This window comes from Pteronotus mesoamericanus, unplaced genomic scaffold (genome assembly GCF_021234165.1).
Source record: "Pteronotus mesoamericanus isolate MK-2021 breed Mesoamerican mustached bat unplaced genomic scaffold, CSHL_Meso_final contig_702, whole genome shotgun sequence".
Classification (NCBI taxonomy): domain Eukaryota; kingdom Metazoa; phylum Chordata; class Mammalia; order Chiroptera; family Mormoopidae; genus Pteronotus; species Pteronotus mesoamericanus.
The window spans coordinates 4,074,901-4,094,301 of record NW_026555239.1 but is presented as its reverse complement, the minus strand read 5'-3'; the positions used below and the strand labels follow the sequence as shown (position 1 = coordinate 4,094,301).

Genomic DNA, 19,401 nt, shown 5'->3' with positions numbered 1-19,401 from the left:
GGGCAATTGTTGGGGCTCTTTGATTTTTAACTCTCAGAGTGTATTTATCCTTTTGGTCATCATTTGAGTCTTTAGGTCCTTTTGAGAATTACATATGTTTGCTTGTTCACCCATTTGCTCAGTCAGTCAGTCAACAAGTAAGTCCTGAGCACTTGCTGTATACCAGCCTGCGCCGGACACCATCGGAGACTAAGAGGGATGCCCGCCTTGCTCTCCAGGGGCTCCCCCTGCGAGCGGGGAGACCGGCTGGCAGCAAATGTGTTGCTCGTGAGACAAGGTGCGCTGGGCGAGGAGTGCGGTGGGGAGACGCGCAGGAACCATCGCGGGGAGAAACAGCGAAGGGCTCAGACTCTTCCAGAATGGTCTGGAAAGACCTCTCTGAAAGAGTGGGATTTAAATCAAGGCCCGAGAGGTTGGGGCAGCCGCCATGGAAGAACCTCCCAGGTGGGGCCTGGCCGCAAGGGTCGTCCCGTATGGTGCGTGTGTCCTGGGCCTGGCAGAAGCCAGGGTGTCTGGACCCAAGGAGAGGAGAGGCCAGCCCAGGCCTGGGGGACTCGAGGAGGAGTCAGGGTGGGTGCTGGGGACAGATGGCTTTTTCCTTTGGCGGGTACTTTCTCTCCTCAGAACATCTTCCTAAAAATTGGATTTAAGGCCAGAGTGTGGAGGCTTTTGCGGATTTTTATGAAGGTTGCTAAATTGTTCTCACAAAAGAGAGGCGTGGTTTACAGTGCCACTGACATTGTGTGACTGTTCTAGTTTCGTATCCTTTCCAGCGTGAATTTTAACATTGCTTTAGAATGTTGATAACTGAAGGGGTCCAAAAGGCGCCTCGCGATTGGTTTAACTTGTATTTCTTGAAGTGGCCATTTCCGAGCCTGGGCGGGCCCAGGCGGGGTCTCCCAGCGGGAGCGTCCTCGTGCCCGATCACCTAGTGGCCCACTCGTGGTGGTTAAGTCAGCGTTCCACTCCTTCGTTTAGCCGTTTTCTAGTAGCGCGGTAACTGCTCCGCAGGTGGCCCTCCCCGTCCGTTGCAGGCACCGCAGCCGTCCGCCCTGGCTTGCTGGTTCCCTCCCCGTTACACACTCTTCCTTTCAAAGTGTACATTTTAATATAATCAAATACATTAATCTTCTTTTGGAATGTCTTCTGTGGCTTAAAAATCTATAAATTCATCATTCTTCCCCAGGCTTGAAAAAAACTTTCTCCACTCTTTTTTTTTTATTCTTTGAAAACAAAACAAAATACTTTATAATCCATTCTGACAGAAGGTGGGTATCCAAATTAAATTTTTTTCCAAATACGTAATCTACTTTACCATCACCACTTATTAAAGGATCCTTTCTTTCCCTGCTGTTTGCGACGTCTCCTCCGTCAATTTTAAATTCTTACCCCTGATGCGGTTTGCGGTGCGTTTCCACCCCGCTCCGTGCATGTGGACATGTCTCTGCAGCGCTCGGTGCACAGCGTCCCGCCCGCAGCCCTGACTCCCTGTCCCACCTCATGAGGGCACGCAGGGTGCCCCACACTGTCACCGGCGTGGCCCCAGCCCCCAATGTCCCTCTTTTCTTTGCTATCCCCTGAAGTCCCGCTGAATGACAGAGCCACAGGAATGGAGGAGACCCGTGGTTTCCAGGACCAGGGGCCGGGCGGGTGTGACTCCAGAGGGGCACACGGGGAGGGGGGCTGGCGGAGCTCCTGCGCGTCCGGAGTGGGGCGCGCACCGGAATGTGTGCAGGCGCCCCCCGCGGCGCGGTGGGTCGGGGCCAGACCACCACGGTATAGTGAGCGCCTCAGCAGAGCGAGTCGTGGGCTTTCTGCTCTCAAGCTGTAAAAGCACAGCATTTGTGGGGCGCAATAAAGGGAGGTACCCCTGTGTATGTGTTGAAACTTATAAAACTGTACACCACAAGAACAAGTCCGCTTTACTGCATTTTAATTTAAGAAATAAAATTTAAAAACACATGCTGTTTTAAGGCAAAAAAAAAAAAATACAGGAAATAATAAAGAGGGAAGTAAAAATCTAATCTCTCATGCCTAGCAAAATGATTTGAGAAATTATTCTTACTAGGCAATTTAAGAATGGATATTACAGAAAAAAATTGGCATCGTTTAAGTTTGTTATTCTTTTAAATACTCAAGGTCTAGGGCCTAAATTTAAAACACTAACAGCTTGGTAATGAGGCATAAAATCTTAATCCAAATAATATTTTAGAGACTTTAAAAGCTATTTTCCATGTATACTTTTTAATGTAGCAGTAGACTTTAATTGAACAGCTAACGTGACCTTTATTACCAACGTGCTGCGCTCTTCAGTGCCGCCCAGTCTTTCATACAAAGTCGATCTGTTAAAAATAACGCCAGGCGCTGAACAGGGAGAAGGAGGTTTCTGGGAGAGTTGAGAGCGTGGAGTGAATGCTGCTCCAACTTGCGTGTTCGCCAGAGACTGCGCCGCACTGTCCCTCGTGGGAGTGGGCCTTTGCGCAGAAGTGCCTCCTGTGGAGAACATTCCCGCCCGCGCTGGCCCCGTGAGCGGCCGGGCAGACGCTGTGCAGACAGGAAACCTGAGCTGTTTGGTCCGGGTTCTAGGAAGTGTAATAGCCATACCCCCGGGTATGTGTTCGGTTATTGCCCAAGCCTTTCAACTCAGTGTCTAAGAGCTCTTCTGTCCCTGTGCCGTTCTGGAAAAGGCAAGACCAGGGGGGTGGAGGCGAGATCAGCCACCGCCGGGACCCGGGGTGGCGGCGGGTGTGGCTCAGAGGGGCACAGGAGGGCGGGATGGGGCTGGGTGCGGGGGCTGCGCTGTGTCCTGCTGCGGTCTTCCCCGTCGGGAACACATCGCGGGCAGCAGGCAGGTGGCGTGTGTGTGAGTTCATCGAAGGATCTCTTACCCATGGGAGTGTGGGATTCGGTGAAATCAGCAGATGGGGAAGCTGCGGTCTGTCCTAGGCCTGAAGGGGCACGAGAAGGCTCCGTTACTGAACACGACCTGTGGCTGAAGGAAGGGTCCCCAGAGCGGGTGGAGCCTGCAAGAGGAGGAGTGGCCGCGCCAACTGCAGCCCAGCAGGGACAGGCTGGGGTGACCCGCCCGCCTTCTGGCCGCCCCTTCCCCTTCCAGCCTCCTGCGGGCGCCTCGCACTGGCCAACCTGAGGGAAAGCCAGGGCACCGGGGGCCGGCTGAGGCCACCCACAGGCCACCGTGCAGGGCAGAGAAGGGTGGAGACTGATGTCGGTGGACAAAGGAAGACTGTCCCATGCGGCCTGCCACCTGGAGCCTCAGCACCCATCAGGGATGACACAGATGGCTACGTCTCCCTTTCCCCACGAGGCCGTTGGCGCCCCCTCTCCTCCCACAAACTCCGTTTCTGACCCTCCAGGAACTGGGGTGCACAGAGGAAGGGGAGAAGGGGCGCGTGAAGGTCACGATTTGACTGGTGCAGCCCTGAGCTGGGAACGCACCTCTGGGCCTGTTGAGGGTCGGAAGGCTTCCCCTTTCACGAGAGCCTTGGCCAGGGTTTTGGATATCACGCTGGGACCACGCATCTTTCGTTCTTCGATGAGGGCCAACGCTCATCCACCTCAGCGCATTGCTGGCGCCCTCCCGCACTCCCGGCCTCTGGCAGTAGGGAAGGAACGCTCCTGGGGAGGTCTGTTGGCCCCTCCAGGTAGCCGTCTCAGGCAGGAGCCGGAGTGACCCCGCGTGTGGTCATGCGCGCACACGCACACCCGCTCCCTCTCACGTGGTCCCCATGCGGCCCACACGGAATCGGTCCTCTCCCAGCTGTGAGTTTTCGGCAATCAGAGCAGGGCTATTTGCCTCACCGCCACTCGGGCGTCTGTCTGTTGTTTTAGGAGCTCAGCACAGATGCCTCCTGCCAGCCTGTTACAGAAGCACGGGTGATGCTTAGAGTATAAGTGACACGGGACAGCGGGGACAGGGGTGTGATAGAGCACCTGCTGGGGATCCAGGACAGTAGAACGGGCGTTTCAACCTGCCAGTGCTAATCCTTGCAGGGGTGTCCGTCCTCTTGGCCACTCTGGGCCACACGTGAAATAACACAAACACTAATGGAAACTGATGAGCAAAAGAAAGGTGTTAAGTAAATTTACGATTTTGTCTCGGGCCGCGTTCATAGCTGTCCTGGGCCGCATGCGGCCCACGGGCCGTGGGTTGGACACCCCTGCACTGTCCCGGGGGAGGGCTAGCTGGGGCCCTCCTGGACGGCCAGGGCTGTCCTCCCCCCACCTTGGGGGCCGTATCCTCAATCACACCTGCGAGTCCCCTGTGCCGCCGCAGCCCCATCTTCACGGTCCCGGGGCTTAGGGTGCGGACATCTCGCAGGCCGCTCTGCCGCTCACACAATAAATGAGCTCCTCACACGATGTATGTGAAGTATTACGTCATGGACAGTAGAAATTTCATCGAATGCCTGCTTCTTCCTTCAGTGTATGCTCTTGCCAATGGGAGATAGAGGCACGGAGAAGTATAATTGGTTTGATTTTTCCTTGCTTTTTAAAAATCAATTTGTAGAATGATTTTACTAAATTATTTTGTTTACCTTAGATTAGAAAATTTCTAAAAACTCATTGCTGCCATTTAAAATTCAATATTGAACATCTCATCCATGCAGTGTTACAGAAATGATGTTTGGAATTTTTTTTTTAAATCCAGATTTGGGCTTAAAACCACCAAGAAAGTCAATTGGAAGCAATTTCTAGCATCACTGCATGATCCTCAGTGGATGATGGAAGTTGACAACACAGTTCCGCTGGCAAAAAAAATTAGGTACGTAAAAATAGAAATTCTAAACTTTTCTTGCGCAGATCATAATATGTAAAAGGAAAGAGAATACCTGAATTACCTTTTCTTCATTTATTGAATGACAAATTAGTCTGCGTGGACTAATTATGAACTTTTACCTAGTGACTGCAGTTTATAAATTATTTTCTGTACGTTCTTATTTAGAATTGCCTGAAAACTATAAGGCAGGTATAATTATTGTTCCAATTTCTAGATAAAAAAATGAGGCTACAAGGAGTCTTAACTGGGTCCTGTGGTTGGAGAGCAGCGGAGGCGGAGCCGCGGCTCATAGCTCGGGGCGCGCAGCCTCACACAGCGCTGCCGCCAGTGCCGGTCTCGGGCTGCACGTGCGTTCTTGCAGCACTAGGTGTAAACACGGACCTGGAAGTGCTATATAGAAAGGAATGATGCATGTTCACGGCTCTTCTGACCACTCTGCAGACGTTGCGGGTCGCGGGATTGTGCCTTGGGCATCTTTTGTTCTGTGTGTTCTCATGTCTATTATAGTTTTATTGATTGATTTTTAGAGAGAGAGAAAAAGAGAGAAGCATTGATTTGTTGTTTCCCTTATTTATACATTCATTGGTCGACTTCTGTTACGTGCCCTGACCAGGGATCGAACCCTCAAGCTTGGCCTATCTGGGTGGCGCTCTAACAGAGCCACCCAGCCAGGGCCTATTATAACTTTAGATTAGCATTATCACATACATTGTAGTAGGGGCCCCAAACTGGGAAAAGTACCTAACTATGTGACACTTTAGAGTTCAGCCTTTTACTCCAAGAGGTATTTTGTCTGTGCTGATGAGCGTCCTGCACTGATTGCCCGTGTAAATCTTCAAGAAAAAGCGGGCTTCATAATCTCAGCACACTCGTGGAAGGCGCTGCGTGCCACTGTAAAGTCAGATGTACTGCAGAGTGGACCCCGGTCCCACCGGGGCCGAGCTGTGCCTCAGGGGTCTGTGAACGTCGGTCACCTGCCAACACTCAGGTGCCGCCCCACCCCGCCAATTCCCGGGACGCTCCTCTGTAGTTCATTTCTTAAGTGAAGTCACTCCCATTTCTTTGTAGTTTCCTTTTCTGATAGCACCTTGTCCAGGACTCTGAGTGAAAATGTGAATTTTATTTATTGAGAACTGTGGTTCTCAACTGGCGACAATCTTGGCTGCTCAGGAGGCTTCAGCAATGCCACGAGACATTTCTGGTTGTCACAACTGGGGTGAAGGTGCTACTGACCAGAGCGTGCAGCCAGGGAAGCTGTTAATTATTGCACCGTGGCCTGGATAGCTCGCCCGCCACACACGTGCGTGCACACGCACGCATGGGACTCCGCTGAGGGAATCCTCTGCTTTAAGTTTCTGAAAAGTGGTGGTGGTGGGGCGTTTATACATTTTTGCACAACCGGAAACAACAGATGGCCGTAGAGACAGGGCCCTAAGGTCCCCCAGACACATTTGGGGATTTTTAAGCAGGGGAGCTGGTTCACTCTTGTTCTTCATTTAGTGGGAAATGTCGAACTAATTGACACTGAAAAGGGCAGCGTGTCAGTAGGAGGTACTGCGGCCCCTTTCTGACCGGAGCCCAGAGTGTGTTGGCCTTGACCTCCAGTGTGGGTCAAGGGCACGCGTGCAGGCGCTGGGCCTGGGGAGGGGTCCGACAGCATAGCTGGTATGGCCACTGTCCGCAGGGGGGACGCGGCTGCGAGGGTGGGTATCCCCTCTGTGCTCATGTGGAGGAGTGTGCTGCGGCGAGCTGCCCCCAGGGTGGCGGTGGTCTTGGCTGTGACCGTAGTGTCCTTCCTGGCCCGTTCGGAGACCAAGGCCCAGACTGGCAGGAGGGCCGGCTGCGGCCAGACGCGGGGGGAGGAGAGCGCTGGCACACAGAGCTGACCGTGGTGGGCGCGTCCATGCCACCTCCCTACCAGGTGTCGCCCCGACCGAGGGACAGTAGGGCTTGCGCATGCGCAGGACACTTTCAGGACAAAGAACTCTCCACCAGGGGGCAGTTACGGTGGTTGTTGTGAGGGCCATTTTTTAAAAGGTAGGACTATATTCAAGAACATGAGCTTATTTCTGTCCTTTTTCCTTAATCTTCTGGCAGCAGCGACTCTAAACATCAGCCTCACCAGGAAAATGTCATCACAAGGTTGTTTAGACACAGAGACCTCCACACATCGCTGAAGAAGGCCCTGATGCTCATCGACACCGTAAGGCTCTGGAGCCCTTCTCCAGCGAAACACCCACTGTTTCTCAGAAGGCTGGTTTACTGGTCAGAACGAGGCCAATGGCAAGGCTGTGCATTTATTTATTGCTCCGCCTAACAGATGGGTTTTGAGCTCCCATTACGTGCTGGGAATTGTTCTAAGTGCTCAGGAACCCAGGGCTCGGCCTCCAGGGTCGGTCCGGTCGGGAGGGCAGACGACGCAAACGTGTTGCAATGCAGTCAGGCACATGCTGGGGGAGGAGAATAGTCCAGGGCCAGGTCGTCAAAGGATGGGGTGACTAGTCGTCATTGACTTGTGAACTGACGAGTAATCCAGACCCGATGAACCCTCCCCGCCCAGCCCACCTGGAGTCCAGGCTCCTAGCTGACTTGTGGCCTGCGGCAGGGACGCTGTCTGAGCCCCAGGACAGCCTGTCTATCGTTTGTGCTGCGGAGGGAGGCTGATTCATGAGTTTGCAACTTGCTTAAAACATTAGCTCTTGTCCTGCATTCATGTTTATTTTAGAAAAGCAATATTGGTGTATTTTTGATACAGAGGTGACATTTTTCAAGTTCGTTATTTACTGAGTACATACAGTAACTGAATCGCTAATAACTAACCAGCACCGCAGTAAATAATTTTCACTCAGATGCAAATATGTACAAAGAAGGAGTTACCTGGCCTCCAAGTCACCCTTCCTGAGCCTCCGAGGCAGGGCAGGCTGCTCGGCAGGGCGCCGCCCTGCGGGGAGCCCCCGGGGCCTGGCGGTCCTTAGGCGTGCTGTTTGCACTCCAGCCTGCAGACCGCAGCTCCTCACCTGCCAGTCTCCCACGCCGTTGCTTGGGGTTTCCGAGCAGAGCATGGATTCAGAGATTTGGGGTTCTGTTTTCTGTGGGGGACATGGCAGCTAGCACGCCTATCATCATGAATCTTTGGGTCTGATGTGACTTGTCCTCTCTGAATGGGCACCGTGTGCCAGGCGCTGTATGAAGTGACGGACCGGTTTTCACTTCAGCCTCTCAACACGCCTGTGAGGGGGGCGCTATTATCCTCTTCACGTGATGCCTCTGTTTCACCCCGCTTTGCTGAGGAAGGGGAGCGGCGTGGGGGGTAAGTCACCAGCCCGAGGCCCCAGCCAGGGCGTGACGGGGCCAGGGTTCCCACTGGCCGCACCAGCACAGGCACCGGCAGCCCTGGCCCCAGCTGGCTGCCGTCTGCTAGCCGGCCGCCTCCTGAGGATAAATGAAAGCTTTGTGTGCTTGCGCACCTCGGCTCCTATTAGTAAATTGAAGAAGTAATTTAATTAAAAATAGTGAAATCTGCCTCCCTGTTACGGGAGGGCTGTGATAATGCCAACCGCTGCAAATGCGCGACCACTGGGCAGTCGCTGCCGGGCTGCTCAGCTGGAGAGCAGCAGAGGCCCCACAGAGCGAGGATGCTGGGTGCCCACGCGGGCCGCCTCGGGCACTGAGGCTGAGCACGCGGGCAGGCGGCGCTGAGCCCTGCTGATGGCGGGCTCACATGCTGAGTGCCACGGAAGGGCAGCGGCCACCCGGCGCCTTGGAGCTGCAGCGCTCCCGAGTGCGACTCCCCACCCATCACCCACTCCACGTGCGTGGGCCTTGGCCACGGGCTGGCCCCGGAAGGAGAAGGGGCAGGGGTAGGGGCCAGGAGTGGGCAGTGGTGGGCATCTGGCTGGGCTACAGGGGACAGCCCCGAGGAACAGGTCCCTACCCGACTCCAGAGAGGGGCGCAAGGTTACTGGAAGCTACTTCCATCTGCCCCAAGTCCTACATTCCACGCAGCTGTGTGTGCTGCCTCCGCCCGCTGCCGCCACCCACTGCCGCTGTCTCCCCGAGTGGACCTGTCACTGACGTTGGAACCAGGTGTGGCTCACTGCCTGCTACTCAGAGGGCATTTATACCCCGCCTAACCACCTACTCTTATTTTCAGTTCACATAGTTTTATAAATAGAAAGATTCTATTCTAAAAGAATCTTCAAAAATTCAGGAATTAATATTAGAATTTAGAAGGTCGTTGGCTACATGCAATGTACAAGGTCAACATGCAGAGATCAACGCTGTTTCTGTCTCCTGCAAGAAGCAATTAGAAAAAGAATTTTAAAAACATCATTTCCAATAATATTTTTAAAAAATCAAATACCTTGAAATATATCTAACAAAAAAACGTGCAAATTCTCAATGTTGAAGACTGCAAAGATTGGTTATAGTAATAATATGAATTCTTTGCAAACTTTCAGAATATAGAGGAGGAAGGAACACTTCCAGTTCATTCTCTGAGGCCAATATTCCCCTGATACCAAAGCCAGGTAAAGACAAAACAAGCAAAGAAAACCATAGAGCAATATCCTTCATGAATTAGCAAACCTAATCCAGAAGCACATAAAAAGGATTCGGTGCTATGATGTAATGCACAATAAATAGATGTAAGGACAGAGCTGCACGATCATCTCCATAGATGAAGAAAAAGTATTTGAAAAAATCTAACACTCATTCATAACAGCTTTCAAAAAACTAGGAATAGATGGGAACTTCCCAAACCTGCTCAAGGGCATTTGTGAGAAACTCCTAGTTCATGGTAAACGATCAACTGCTGTTCCTGGGAGACCAGGCAAAGCCCAGAGTATCCACCTCACCTGCTCCTTCTAGTCGCCCTTGGGCCGAGGCTTTAGACAAGCACTCAGAAAGGGGAAGAAAGAAAAGGCATCCCGAGGGGAAAGGAAGAAGGAGAACTGTCTTTATTCACATACCATGTATTTTTGTAATAGAAAATTCTAAGGAAAGCACACGCACACACACACACACACACACTGCTACAACTAATAAATGACTTCAAGGTTGCAGGATATAAGATCGATATACAAAAATCTAGTATAGTATAGACTAGCAATATACAATCAGAAAACGAATGTCAGAAAGCGATTTCATTCACAATTGCATAAAAAAGAATAAAATACTTAGGGGTAAATTTAACGAAAGAAGTGCCAGACTTGTACACTGAAAATTACAAAACATGCCCTGGCTGGTGTGGCTTAGCTGCTTGGGTATCATCCTGCAAACCTATAGGTCACAGGTTCGCTTCTCAGGGCACATGCCTAGGTTGTGGGTTTGGTCCCAGCCCAGGCACATGTGAAAAGCAACCAGTCCATATTTCTCATATCGATGTTTCTTTCCCTCTCTTTTTCTCTCCCCCTCTCTCTAAAAAAATAAAATAAAAAAAATTGTAAAACATTATTAAAAGAAAAAAAGATGTAAGTAAATAAAGAGAGTCCATATACATGGCTTGGGAACCTCATTCTTAAAATTGCAGTTCCTTCCAAACTGATCTATAAATTCAATGCAGACCACATCAAAACCCAGGTGACTTTTTTTTTGGCAGAAATTGAAAAACTAATGTTAAAAATTCATACAGAAATGCAAAATTTGCAGAATAGCCAAAACAGTCTTGGAGAAGAAGAATGAAGTTAGAGTGCTTAACTTCCGATTTTGGATTGTCAGGATAAAGCTACAGTAGGAAAGACAGTGCGGCCCCGGGGTGAGGACTAGACACACTGGTGTGTGGGACAGAACTGAGGGTGGACAATAAACTCACGCCGTGGTCAGTTCAGTGTTGACCAGTTCAAGGGGGGAAAGAATAGCCTTTTCAACAAACGGTGCTGAGACAGATATCCATGTGCAGAAAGACAAATTACCTTACATCATACACAAAAGATAACTTAAAATGGACCCTAGACCTAAACATAAGAGCTACAACAATAAAGTTCTTAGAAGACATATGCATAATCTTTGTGATTTTGTGTTGCGCAAGGATCTCTTAGATATGACACTAAAAGCCTGCTCCATTACAGAAAAAAATGGGTTGGATTTATCAAGAACTTTTGTTTTTGCTCCTGGAGATACCATTAAGAAAGGGAAAAGGTAAGCCACAGACTGAGCCAATATATAAAAATGACATATTCAGTGAAAGACCTATATGCAGGATAGGTAAGAGCTCTCTGAACTTAATAAGCAGACAACCCAATTTAAAAAATGGGCAGAAGATTTTAATAGACAGTTCACCAAAGAAGATATACGAATGGCCAGTGAGCACATGAAAAGATGCTCAACATCACTGGACATTAGGGAAATGCAGATCAAAGCCACAGTGAGACGCCACGTCACATGCGCTTATGTACGGCTATGGCCTGCCCCCTTAGACTGTAACAAGTGCCGGTGATGCTGGGTCTGCCACGCGCTGCTGCAGGGGGTGTAAAGTGGAGCCACCGCTGCGGAGGACAACATGGTCGTTTCTTTAAAATTTAAGCAGCAATTTACCATATGACCCAGCGATTCGACTCCTAGGTATCTGCCCGGGAGAAAGAAAAGCATATGCTCGCACAAAGACTTGCGTGCAAATGTTCATAGCAACGCTATTCATAATTCCCAAACTGGAAACAACCCAAATGTTCATCAACTTGTGACAATATAAACAAAGGGTGGCGTATCCATACAATGGAATAGTAGCCGAAATAAAAAAGAACAGAGTACCGATCCGTGCTACGTCACGGATGAACCTCAAAAGCATTATGCAAAGTGGCAGAAGCCAGATGTGAGACATGTACAGATGATATGTTGTAGGATTCTATTTCCATAGACTGTCCAGGAAAAGGCAAATACAGAGAGACAGAAAAAAGATTCTTAGTTGCCTTACGCTGCTGGGGCTGGAAATGGGGAGTCACAGTGAATTGGCACAAAGTTTCTTTTGCAGTGAAAATGTTCTGAAATTAGTGGTGAGGATGGCTGCGCACCGCTATAAATTTATTGAAAATCACAAAAAATTAATTGCCTATGATTCCTGTGTAGACACTAAAAAATTGATTATCACTTTCAAAGGCACGCCCTTGTCCTCTGGATGTCTTAGTTTTCCCAAGAGAACCTTATGTCCTTTTCAGATTTTAGACCCCGAAATAAGAGTTTGTTGCATTAACGTTCCTAATTGTTTTCTATGAGGCAAGGGTTCTTTATTTCCCCTGGTTTTCTAGTTCCCAGTATCAGGAACTAGATATAAAAATATATAAAAATATCAGTTTTAATATTTAATTGTCTTACTGATGAGGTTTGTGTTTTTTTCGTTCTGGGGAAGAAGCTTGCCTGTCCATATTTTGCTCATAGTATGTTTTCCTTACGCAGGGCTGAGATTTTTCTCACTAAGTAATTGTCCGTTTATGTAATAGATGAGGTTCGTGGTAGTGAAAAACCAGCATAATTAATATTCTTAGTAAATTGGCAGGTTGAAATTGAATTGCCGGGAAGTTTCGTGTCCCCTGTGGCTGAGCCACGTAGGCCTCAGGTGGGGTTGGGGCAGGAGGAGCTATTCAGGCCTTCTGTGACAGCCTGTAGCTTGTCCTGGGAGGGGGCAGCCAGCCTTTGCAGTAAAACGGGCCTCTTTCCTCCCTTGGGGCCATGTCCCGCCCACATCCTGATAGAGAGCATTGTAGGAGCTGCGCGTGCAAAGTTCTGGCTCTTGGCACACGGGTTATATCATGATTGCCAGCTGGGGTTTTCTTGTTGCATAGCCTAATTCTATTTAGCCAAAGCTCACGGTTTATTAAACAATACTGAATATGTATAATGCTTGTCCTCCCTTTTTTCTTTTTTAAAAATTCTCTTAAATACACTGTCATGCTCAGAAACTGGATGGACAGATAAAAGGGGAAGAATTGCGACACATCATAAATTGCATGGTCGTGAAAATAAGCGACTCAGAATTCAGAGCACTAATGCGGACGCTTGACCCCAGCGGCACAGGGCTGGTGGACGTGCGCGCGTTCGCCCAACTGCTCGAGGACAGCTGCCTGGTAAGTTGTGTGGCAGCTTTGCGCACGCTTTCCCAAGGAGGCTGGGGACTAAAGTGTTCTCAGTAAAATGAGGGATGCGGGTGAGCATGGTGTGAAGAAATGCATGACTCCGCTGTGAATTTCTCAGCGGACTTAACTTTCATTTTAAGTAAGTTAAGTGTTTAAGAGTGCTTAATTTGGACTTGTAGTTTCTGGGCCGTACTGGGGGCTGCTTGACATTTCTGAGGACCTGTCCCCCTGCTGGGAGCGCCTTTACCTACAGGATGGAACTCGTTTTCTGGGAACCTGAGCGGCGGCCTCTCCCCGCCCTGTCTCACCGGCGCCGCCGGCCAGCTGTGCGCGCTCCTCCGGCCTCGGTCCGCAGTTTCAGAGCTTTTATGTTCGTTCACGTTTTACGTAATGACTGCTTGTTGCTGCTAGTGACTCACATCTGCTTTTAATGTTTGTTTCTTTTCACTGAAAAGTGGACACTGTTCATTATTAGAAATGCTTCCATAACTGTAATAGCTATTAGCATTTTTAGACTTCTAATAGGTTTTAAAAATCAGATTAGTTTTCCCTGCACGCCGGCCCCCTGCACGTCCTGCTGGGGCGGTCACTGCCCCCCTCCGCCCCCGCCTGCACGTTTTCTAATTGTCTAATATTATTCTTGTTGACTTGGGCGCTTTGCTTCCCTTTTCATCTTTACCATGCTGATAGGCAAAAGTGCCATCTCTCTCTGTCACTTTGCATTTACCTAATTTCTAGGTGGTGGATTTTTTTCAGGTCTATTGTACTTTTTAAAAAAGAAGTGCAAATTCAGCGTTCTTATCCCCATTTCCAGATGGGGCTCAGAGGGCAAGCTCACTTGCTCAAGGTCTCAGGGCCGTGGGCTGCTCAGGGGCAAAGTTGGCAGTCCGCGTTCACGGACTCCGGAGCGCTTGCCTGCTGCCCGTACGAGTGACTGGTATTTCCGTACTTTCTCTTTCCCAACTAGACAGGAAAGCCGTCCCCCCACGCGGAGCCCCGGACTCCTCTCCTGCTGGCCCAGGACTCGGTAAGCAACGCCTCCCTCGGTGGTCCCAGGGCGCCGCCACCCCAGATGCCATGCCTGCAGCCGGTCAACGTGTTCGTGTCTTGGCAGGTGGAAGAGATGGTCCGTGATGCCATCGGCAGGAACGTCCTGGCTTTCTACAACATGCTGCACTCCTACGACCTCGGGCGCTCCGGGCTCATGGGCGCCAACAACTTCAAGAAAGTCATGCACATATTCTGTCCCTGTTTAACGATGGAGGATTTAACGAAGTAAGACTTCTGGTAACGAAGTCACTTCAGGTCATGTTTTCCATCAAGTCTCCCGTTATAATTCTAACCCCTTTTTGGTGTATGCTCGCGGTATTACTAGGTAATATTGATAATAGCTGTTTATTTAGTCCTTACCAACGTCGGGCATTTGCTGACAGCGTGGCAGACGCTGTGTGACTTTGTCCTCAGCACAGCCACGGGGCGTCGCGCTCATTCCCTCCCACGGACCAGGAAACAGGCCGGGAGACGTTACGTACCCACTCAGTCTCTCACTAGTGAGTGGCAGAGCCTGGGGTCCGTCCTGGCACCCGACTGCCACGCTCTTCGTCGTCACACTCTGCCACCTCCCGGGGTGTCTGGCTGTGATCAGCCATCCCACAAACGGTGGCTTGAACTACATCTTTGTTTCATTTTAGTTTAAAACTTAATTTGTGGAGCGTGAGCCCAAGCTGGAAGAGGACAGGGATTGAAAGAAAAGGACAGAGTCTCGAAAGCCCCGCGGCTGTCCTGCCACGTGCCCCTTCCACCCTCCACATAGAGGGGCATGTCCCTCGGGGCACAGAGCCATGATGCTTCCCTCTCTGCAGGTGACAGCCTACAGCTTGGGACCAGGGACGATGCCTCCCACGTGAGCCCTGACCGCCCTGCCGTCCCCTCAGGCTGCACGGCCTTGGAGATCTGTGGTCCAGCGCTTCCCGGCGTGTGGGCAGGGATCTGGGACGTCACTCTGGGGGGAAATCCAATTGAGTCACAGGGAGGAAAGTTGCTCTGCTTTCTCTCATCCCACCTGATGGGAACGCTAAAAACCTCGTTTGTCGCTTTGGTTTACGGCAGACTGAGCTAAGCGACCTGAAACACAGTGGGCGCACTGGTGGTTGTTGGCCGCTTAGTCTCCTCCCTGTGGCTGTTCATGTTTCACAGCCTATTTTTCCTATGGTTGGTTTTTGTACGGAAAAGAAAAAAAGTTTTGTAAGAGGAGGAGGTGAGGCGGAGGCTTTCCTGAGCAGGAGAGGCAGGCTGGGGCTTGGCTTCCCCACGTTTATCAAACATTCACAGACGAGCCTGGGCAGAGCAGAGGAAGAGCGAGGGCAGGCGACCTAGTGTCTGCAGGGGCTCCACGGTGTGCGGTCAGGAGAGTGGGGGTGCTCGGGACGGACTGGGCCGGTCGCTTCGTCCTTCACGCCCTCTTCCACTCAGGGAGGGAGTGTTAGGGAGCGCCCGCTGCATAGCGGCTGTCCCAGGCCCGCTTGGCACGAACCCCTTTGTCCCCAGGGTGGTTTAACGTGGGGGAGGGGGAGATCCCGACACACCCAGCCTGGCACAGGTGTCTAGGGAGCGAGCTCACAGCACTTGAAGGACACGGAGCAGGAGCGCCCACCGAGAGCCGGTGGGTGGGCAGGCATGGCATCCGAGCGCGTCCCTGGAGTAAGGGACGGGCATTTCAGGATATGGCACATTAGAGAAGAGCCCAGCGGGCCCGGGACGCACGGTACGTTCAGGGTCTGTGGGGCAGGGCGTTCTTGGGGGATGGGGCAGAAGGCGATGAGGCCGAGGGACGGCCCGGTCGGGCGAGGATGACCACGTCGTGCACCAGGGAGTTGGAAGCATCGGCCAGGCGGTGGCTCTGAGAGCCCCAGCAGAGCTCTGAAGGCCCTGGTGCCCGTGCACCATCCCCAGGTTGAATCGGGGACCCTTACATGCAAGTCCCTGTGGGCCCTGGCGGGCGGTCCTTGCTAAGAAACAGCCGCGGGGAGCTGGGCCCACGAGGTCGCTTCGAGGAGTGGGAAGACGTGACATTTCCAGATTTGCAGGTTATAAAGGTCTCTCCAAGGAGGAGGGGACTGTGACAGGGAGAGAGGAAAAGCCCAGGCGCTTGACACCAGGTCACAGCAGGGGCGCTTGGTGACCCTGGGCATGGAGGGCGATGGGGTTGGGGGAGGCTCAGGTGAGGCCGGGGCTATGGAGCAGCGGGGGTTGGGCGGGGGGCGGAGGGGAGGCAGTGCCTCGTCCAGCAAGGAAAGAAGCGTGAGCAGGTGGAAGGAAACAGCCAGGAAGATTCAGCGCCGCCCACCTGTGCACCCTAAACATTTCCGCTCCCCAAGGAAACGCCAGAGAACACAACACACCACCCATCGGCGGTCAGAGCGAGGGCCAGGCCAGGACGCGGGGCCTCTGGGAAGCCCACCGCGCGCACTGGGGAGGCTCGGGGTGCCAGAGACCAGTGATGTTGTTGTGCTCACGTGACAATAGTTTCGGCCTCACCAGTGCCCAGGAGGCTTCCAGAGAGCCCGCCCCGAGGCCGCCTGCTGTCAGAGAGCGATAGAGGCGCAGAGCTGACATTCAGACCCAGGGGGCCAAGTCCAGGGCCACTCCCGTCACACTGGGCTCTGTGGCCTGGACATTTTAACAAATACGCATATAGATTCTGTTTGGGGCCTCTGGCTTTCCAACATTTGCAACAATGAGCATGCACAACTTTTATGATTAGAAAATAGTAATAAAATGTTAAAAAATAGATCCCGCTCTATCAGTGGTTTCTCAGGTTTTTCTAAAATGTTTGTGTCTGCCACCATTCCAGTGGAAGTACTTCCATAATTCCACACCGAAATTTCTAATTTGAATTTTTCTTTTTTTACATTTGTTCTACATTGAGGTATTCTTTACAAACTGTAAACTGCACGTTTCTGTGATGCAGTTTGAAGAATGCCACCGTGCATATACGTCCATGAAACCGTCACAAGCTGTCCGTTGAGGCAGCGGACACTCTCATCCCCCTCCAGAGCTGTCTCGCGCCCGCCCCCGCCCCCACCGGCGTCCCTGCAGATGACTCTGCGCTCTCTAGGGTTTTACATAAACGGCAGCGCACACGAGGTCCGCTTTTCGCCAGACTTTATCCCCCAACGTAAAGATTCTGAGATTCATATATTGTCACATGTATTCTCAGTGGGTTCCTTTTTGTTGCTGAGTAGTATTTCATTGTATGGAATACACACCTTGTGCATCCATCGGTGGTGGATATCTGGTCCGTTTACAGTTTGGGCCGGTCACAAAGAAAGCTGTGCGTATTGTACGAGTCTTTGTGGAGACATACATCTTTATATCCCGAGGGGTGGAACGGCCAGCTCCTCTGGGAAGTGTATATTCAGCTGCCAAAACATTTCCCAAAGTGGCGCCCCATTTTACGCCCTGCCCATGGCAGATGAGGGCTGCAGTCACCCACATCCTCGCCGACACCTGGTAGGGTCCGTCTTTTTTAGTTTGAGCTGTTCTAATGGGCGTGCTCTACTTATCTTTAAAATTCAGACTCTGCAGTCTGTTCCGGGATACGGCTTCGGGAAGAGTCCTTTATAAGAACCTCTTGGCCAGCATAGGGGTCCATGGCCCGCCCTCCGCGTCTCCAGCCCTCACTCCAAAGGATCGGCCATCACGGGAACGTTCTCAGAAGGAGGAGCTGCAGGCGCCAGATGGTTCTGAGAGGTAAAATGAAACAAAACAAAAACGCATGTTAAAACCACAGTTGGTTGGAGGTCGTCCTGCAAAGCTAAAGGTCGCTGGTTCAGTTCCCTGTCAGGGCACATGCCTGGATTGCACAGGCTCTGTCCCTGGTCAGGGCACATACAAGAGGCAACCGAGTTGATGTGTCTCTCTCACAGCAATGTTTCCCTCCTCTTTCTCCCTCCCTTCTCCTCTCTCTAAAAATAAATAAATAAAATCTTCATAACCACCCCCCACTGCCCCTCCAGAGTCTACTGGAGCCTACTGTGGAAAGGCAGTTAGTAAATATTTATTAACTAAATGAGTGTATTAATATTTTATTATTTAAATAAGAAAGATGGCAAGCTATAAATGCGATGATTAGAGTCAGGGGATTTTAGAGCAAGCAGAGATCTTAGGAATTATTGAGCTGACCTATTAATTCTAGAAATGAAGACACTAGGGGGTTTGGGGACCTGCCTCATGTTTCACAAGCTTAGTGGTCGCCCTGGTGCAGGAACGCAGGGCTCTCGCCTCCCAGAGAACCTGTGCGCCCCTCAGCGGTCGCGTACCTGTGCTCACGTCCCTTCTGCTCCAGAAACTCCCGATTCCTGACCTCTGTTTAATATTTATTGCAAAATACAGCCTTCAACCAGTTAACGTTTTCTAACAAGAATGATAGAATTACCCAAACGATTGCCAAATGGAATCATAACACTAAAACATACTTAGGAAATCTATTAAAAATTGGACTGATGAATATTCTTGCCCTTCGTCATTTTGAAAACTACAGGTTTAGTCTAATGAAAAGATGATATTTTTAACTAGCTTGTTCCTGGCTTATAATAAATCCATAAGGAAAGGTAAAATGTGGAAGTGTTCAGCAGACTTCACTTTATCACATCTCTTTTTAAAAGTTCCTAAGTGCAGAGCAATGGGGATATTTGAATGCCATCCTAATGAAATTTGACTCTCTGGGCATTTCAGTAATAGCTGAATTTTAAATGGGCAGAGAGATGATATTTTAAGAGAAAGCTAACTGTTCAGTGATGAGATCTATCTGTCTCCTAAAACCAGTGAGAGAAGGAACAGCAATTAAGCGTTTCATAAAACGTGGGCATTGCTGGAGAGCTCTTAAACGTCGACAGACGCGGCAGCAAAGGAGGGGAAGTTCATCCTCCGTGGCTACTTCACGGCTGTTGCCTCCGCCGCCCCCGCGGCAGGCCCGGGAGGCTTCCGGAGAGCTGGAGAAACAGTTATTCCCCCAACGCGTATGCACGCGCACGCTCACGCGCACAGCACAGCATGGCACATCTGTATTTTATGAACCAAGTTGATTTTATAAATTAGCGTGGAAAAGCTGGGGACTTCCTTCCCATGGATGGATGCTCCCTTCTGTGATATGGCTACCACAACGCAGCCTGCTTAATTTAAATGATTTTCCCAGTTCTCAAAAATATCCTTTTTCTGACTGTGTCTGCCTAGTCACACGCCATAGTTAGCCAGCTCAAAGCACAGTTGAAAATCTTCGCTCAAAGATGGCAGCGTTTTCTTCCTGGAGCTCCCACCCCGCCTGCCTCCCCTTCCTGGCAGCACATGGTGGGGCCACCTGGCCGGGCTGCTCCCCCCAGGTCTGGCTCCAGTCCCTACGAGCCAAGGGCGAGGAGGCATCCACGTTTCCTTGTTTGTCAAAAGAGGATTGCGAACCTCCTTTGTTGTCCCGGGTTGAGCGGTGAACGGCGGGTGGGGTGGAAGGTGTGTAGCATGCACCCGGCTGCTCCTGAAGGC

The 19,401-nt window shown here is 50.9% G+C and overlaps 1 protein-coding gene across 1 annotated transcript in view; it reads left to right on the top strand.

Annotated features, from left to right (window-relative positions):
* EFCAB6 (EF-hand calcium binding domain 6) overlaps positions 1 to 19,401 on the top strand; it is a 163,029-nt gene that overhangs the window by 69,833 nt on the left and 73,795 nt on the right. The window contains exons 10-15 of the mRNA XM_054582574.1: positions 4,670 to 4,783; positions 6,896 to 7,001; positions 12,688 to 12,859; positions 13,836 to 13,891; positions 13,979 to 14,139; positions 17,443 to 17,616. Coding sequence (XP_054438549.1) covers positions 4,670 to 4,783; positions 6,896 to 7,001; positions 12,688 to 12,859; positions 13,836 to 13,891; positions 13,979 to 14,139; positions 17,443 to 17,616 — 783 coding nt within the window. The remainder of the gene's footprint in view (positions 1 to 4,669; positions 4,784 to 6,895; positions 7,002 to 12,687; positions 12,860 to 13,835; positions 13,892 to 13,978; positions 14,140 to 17,442; positions 17,617 to 19,401) is intronic.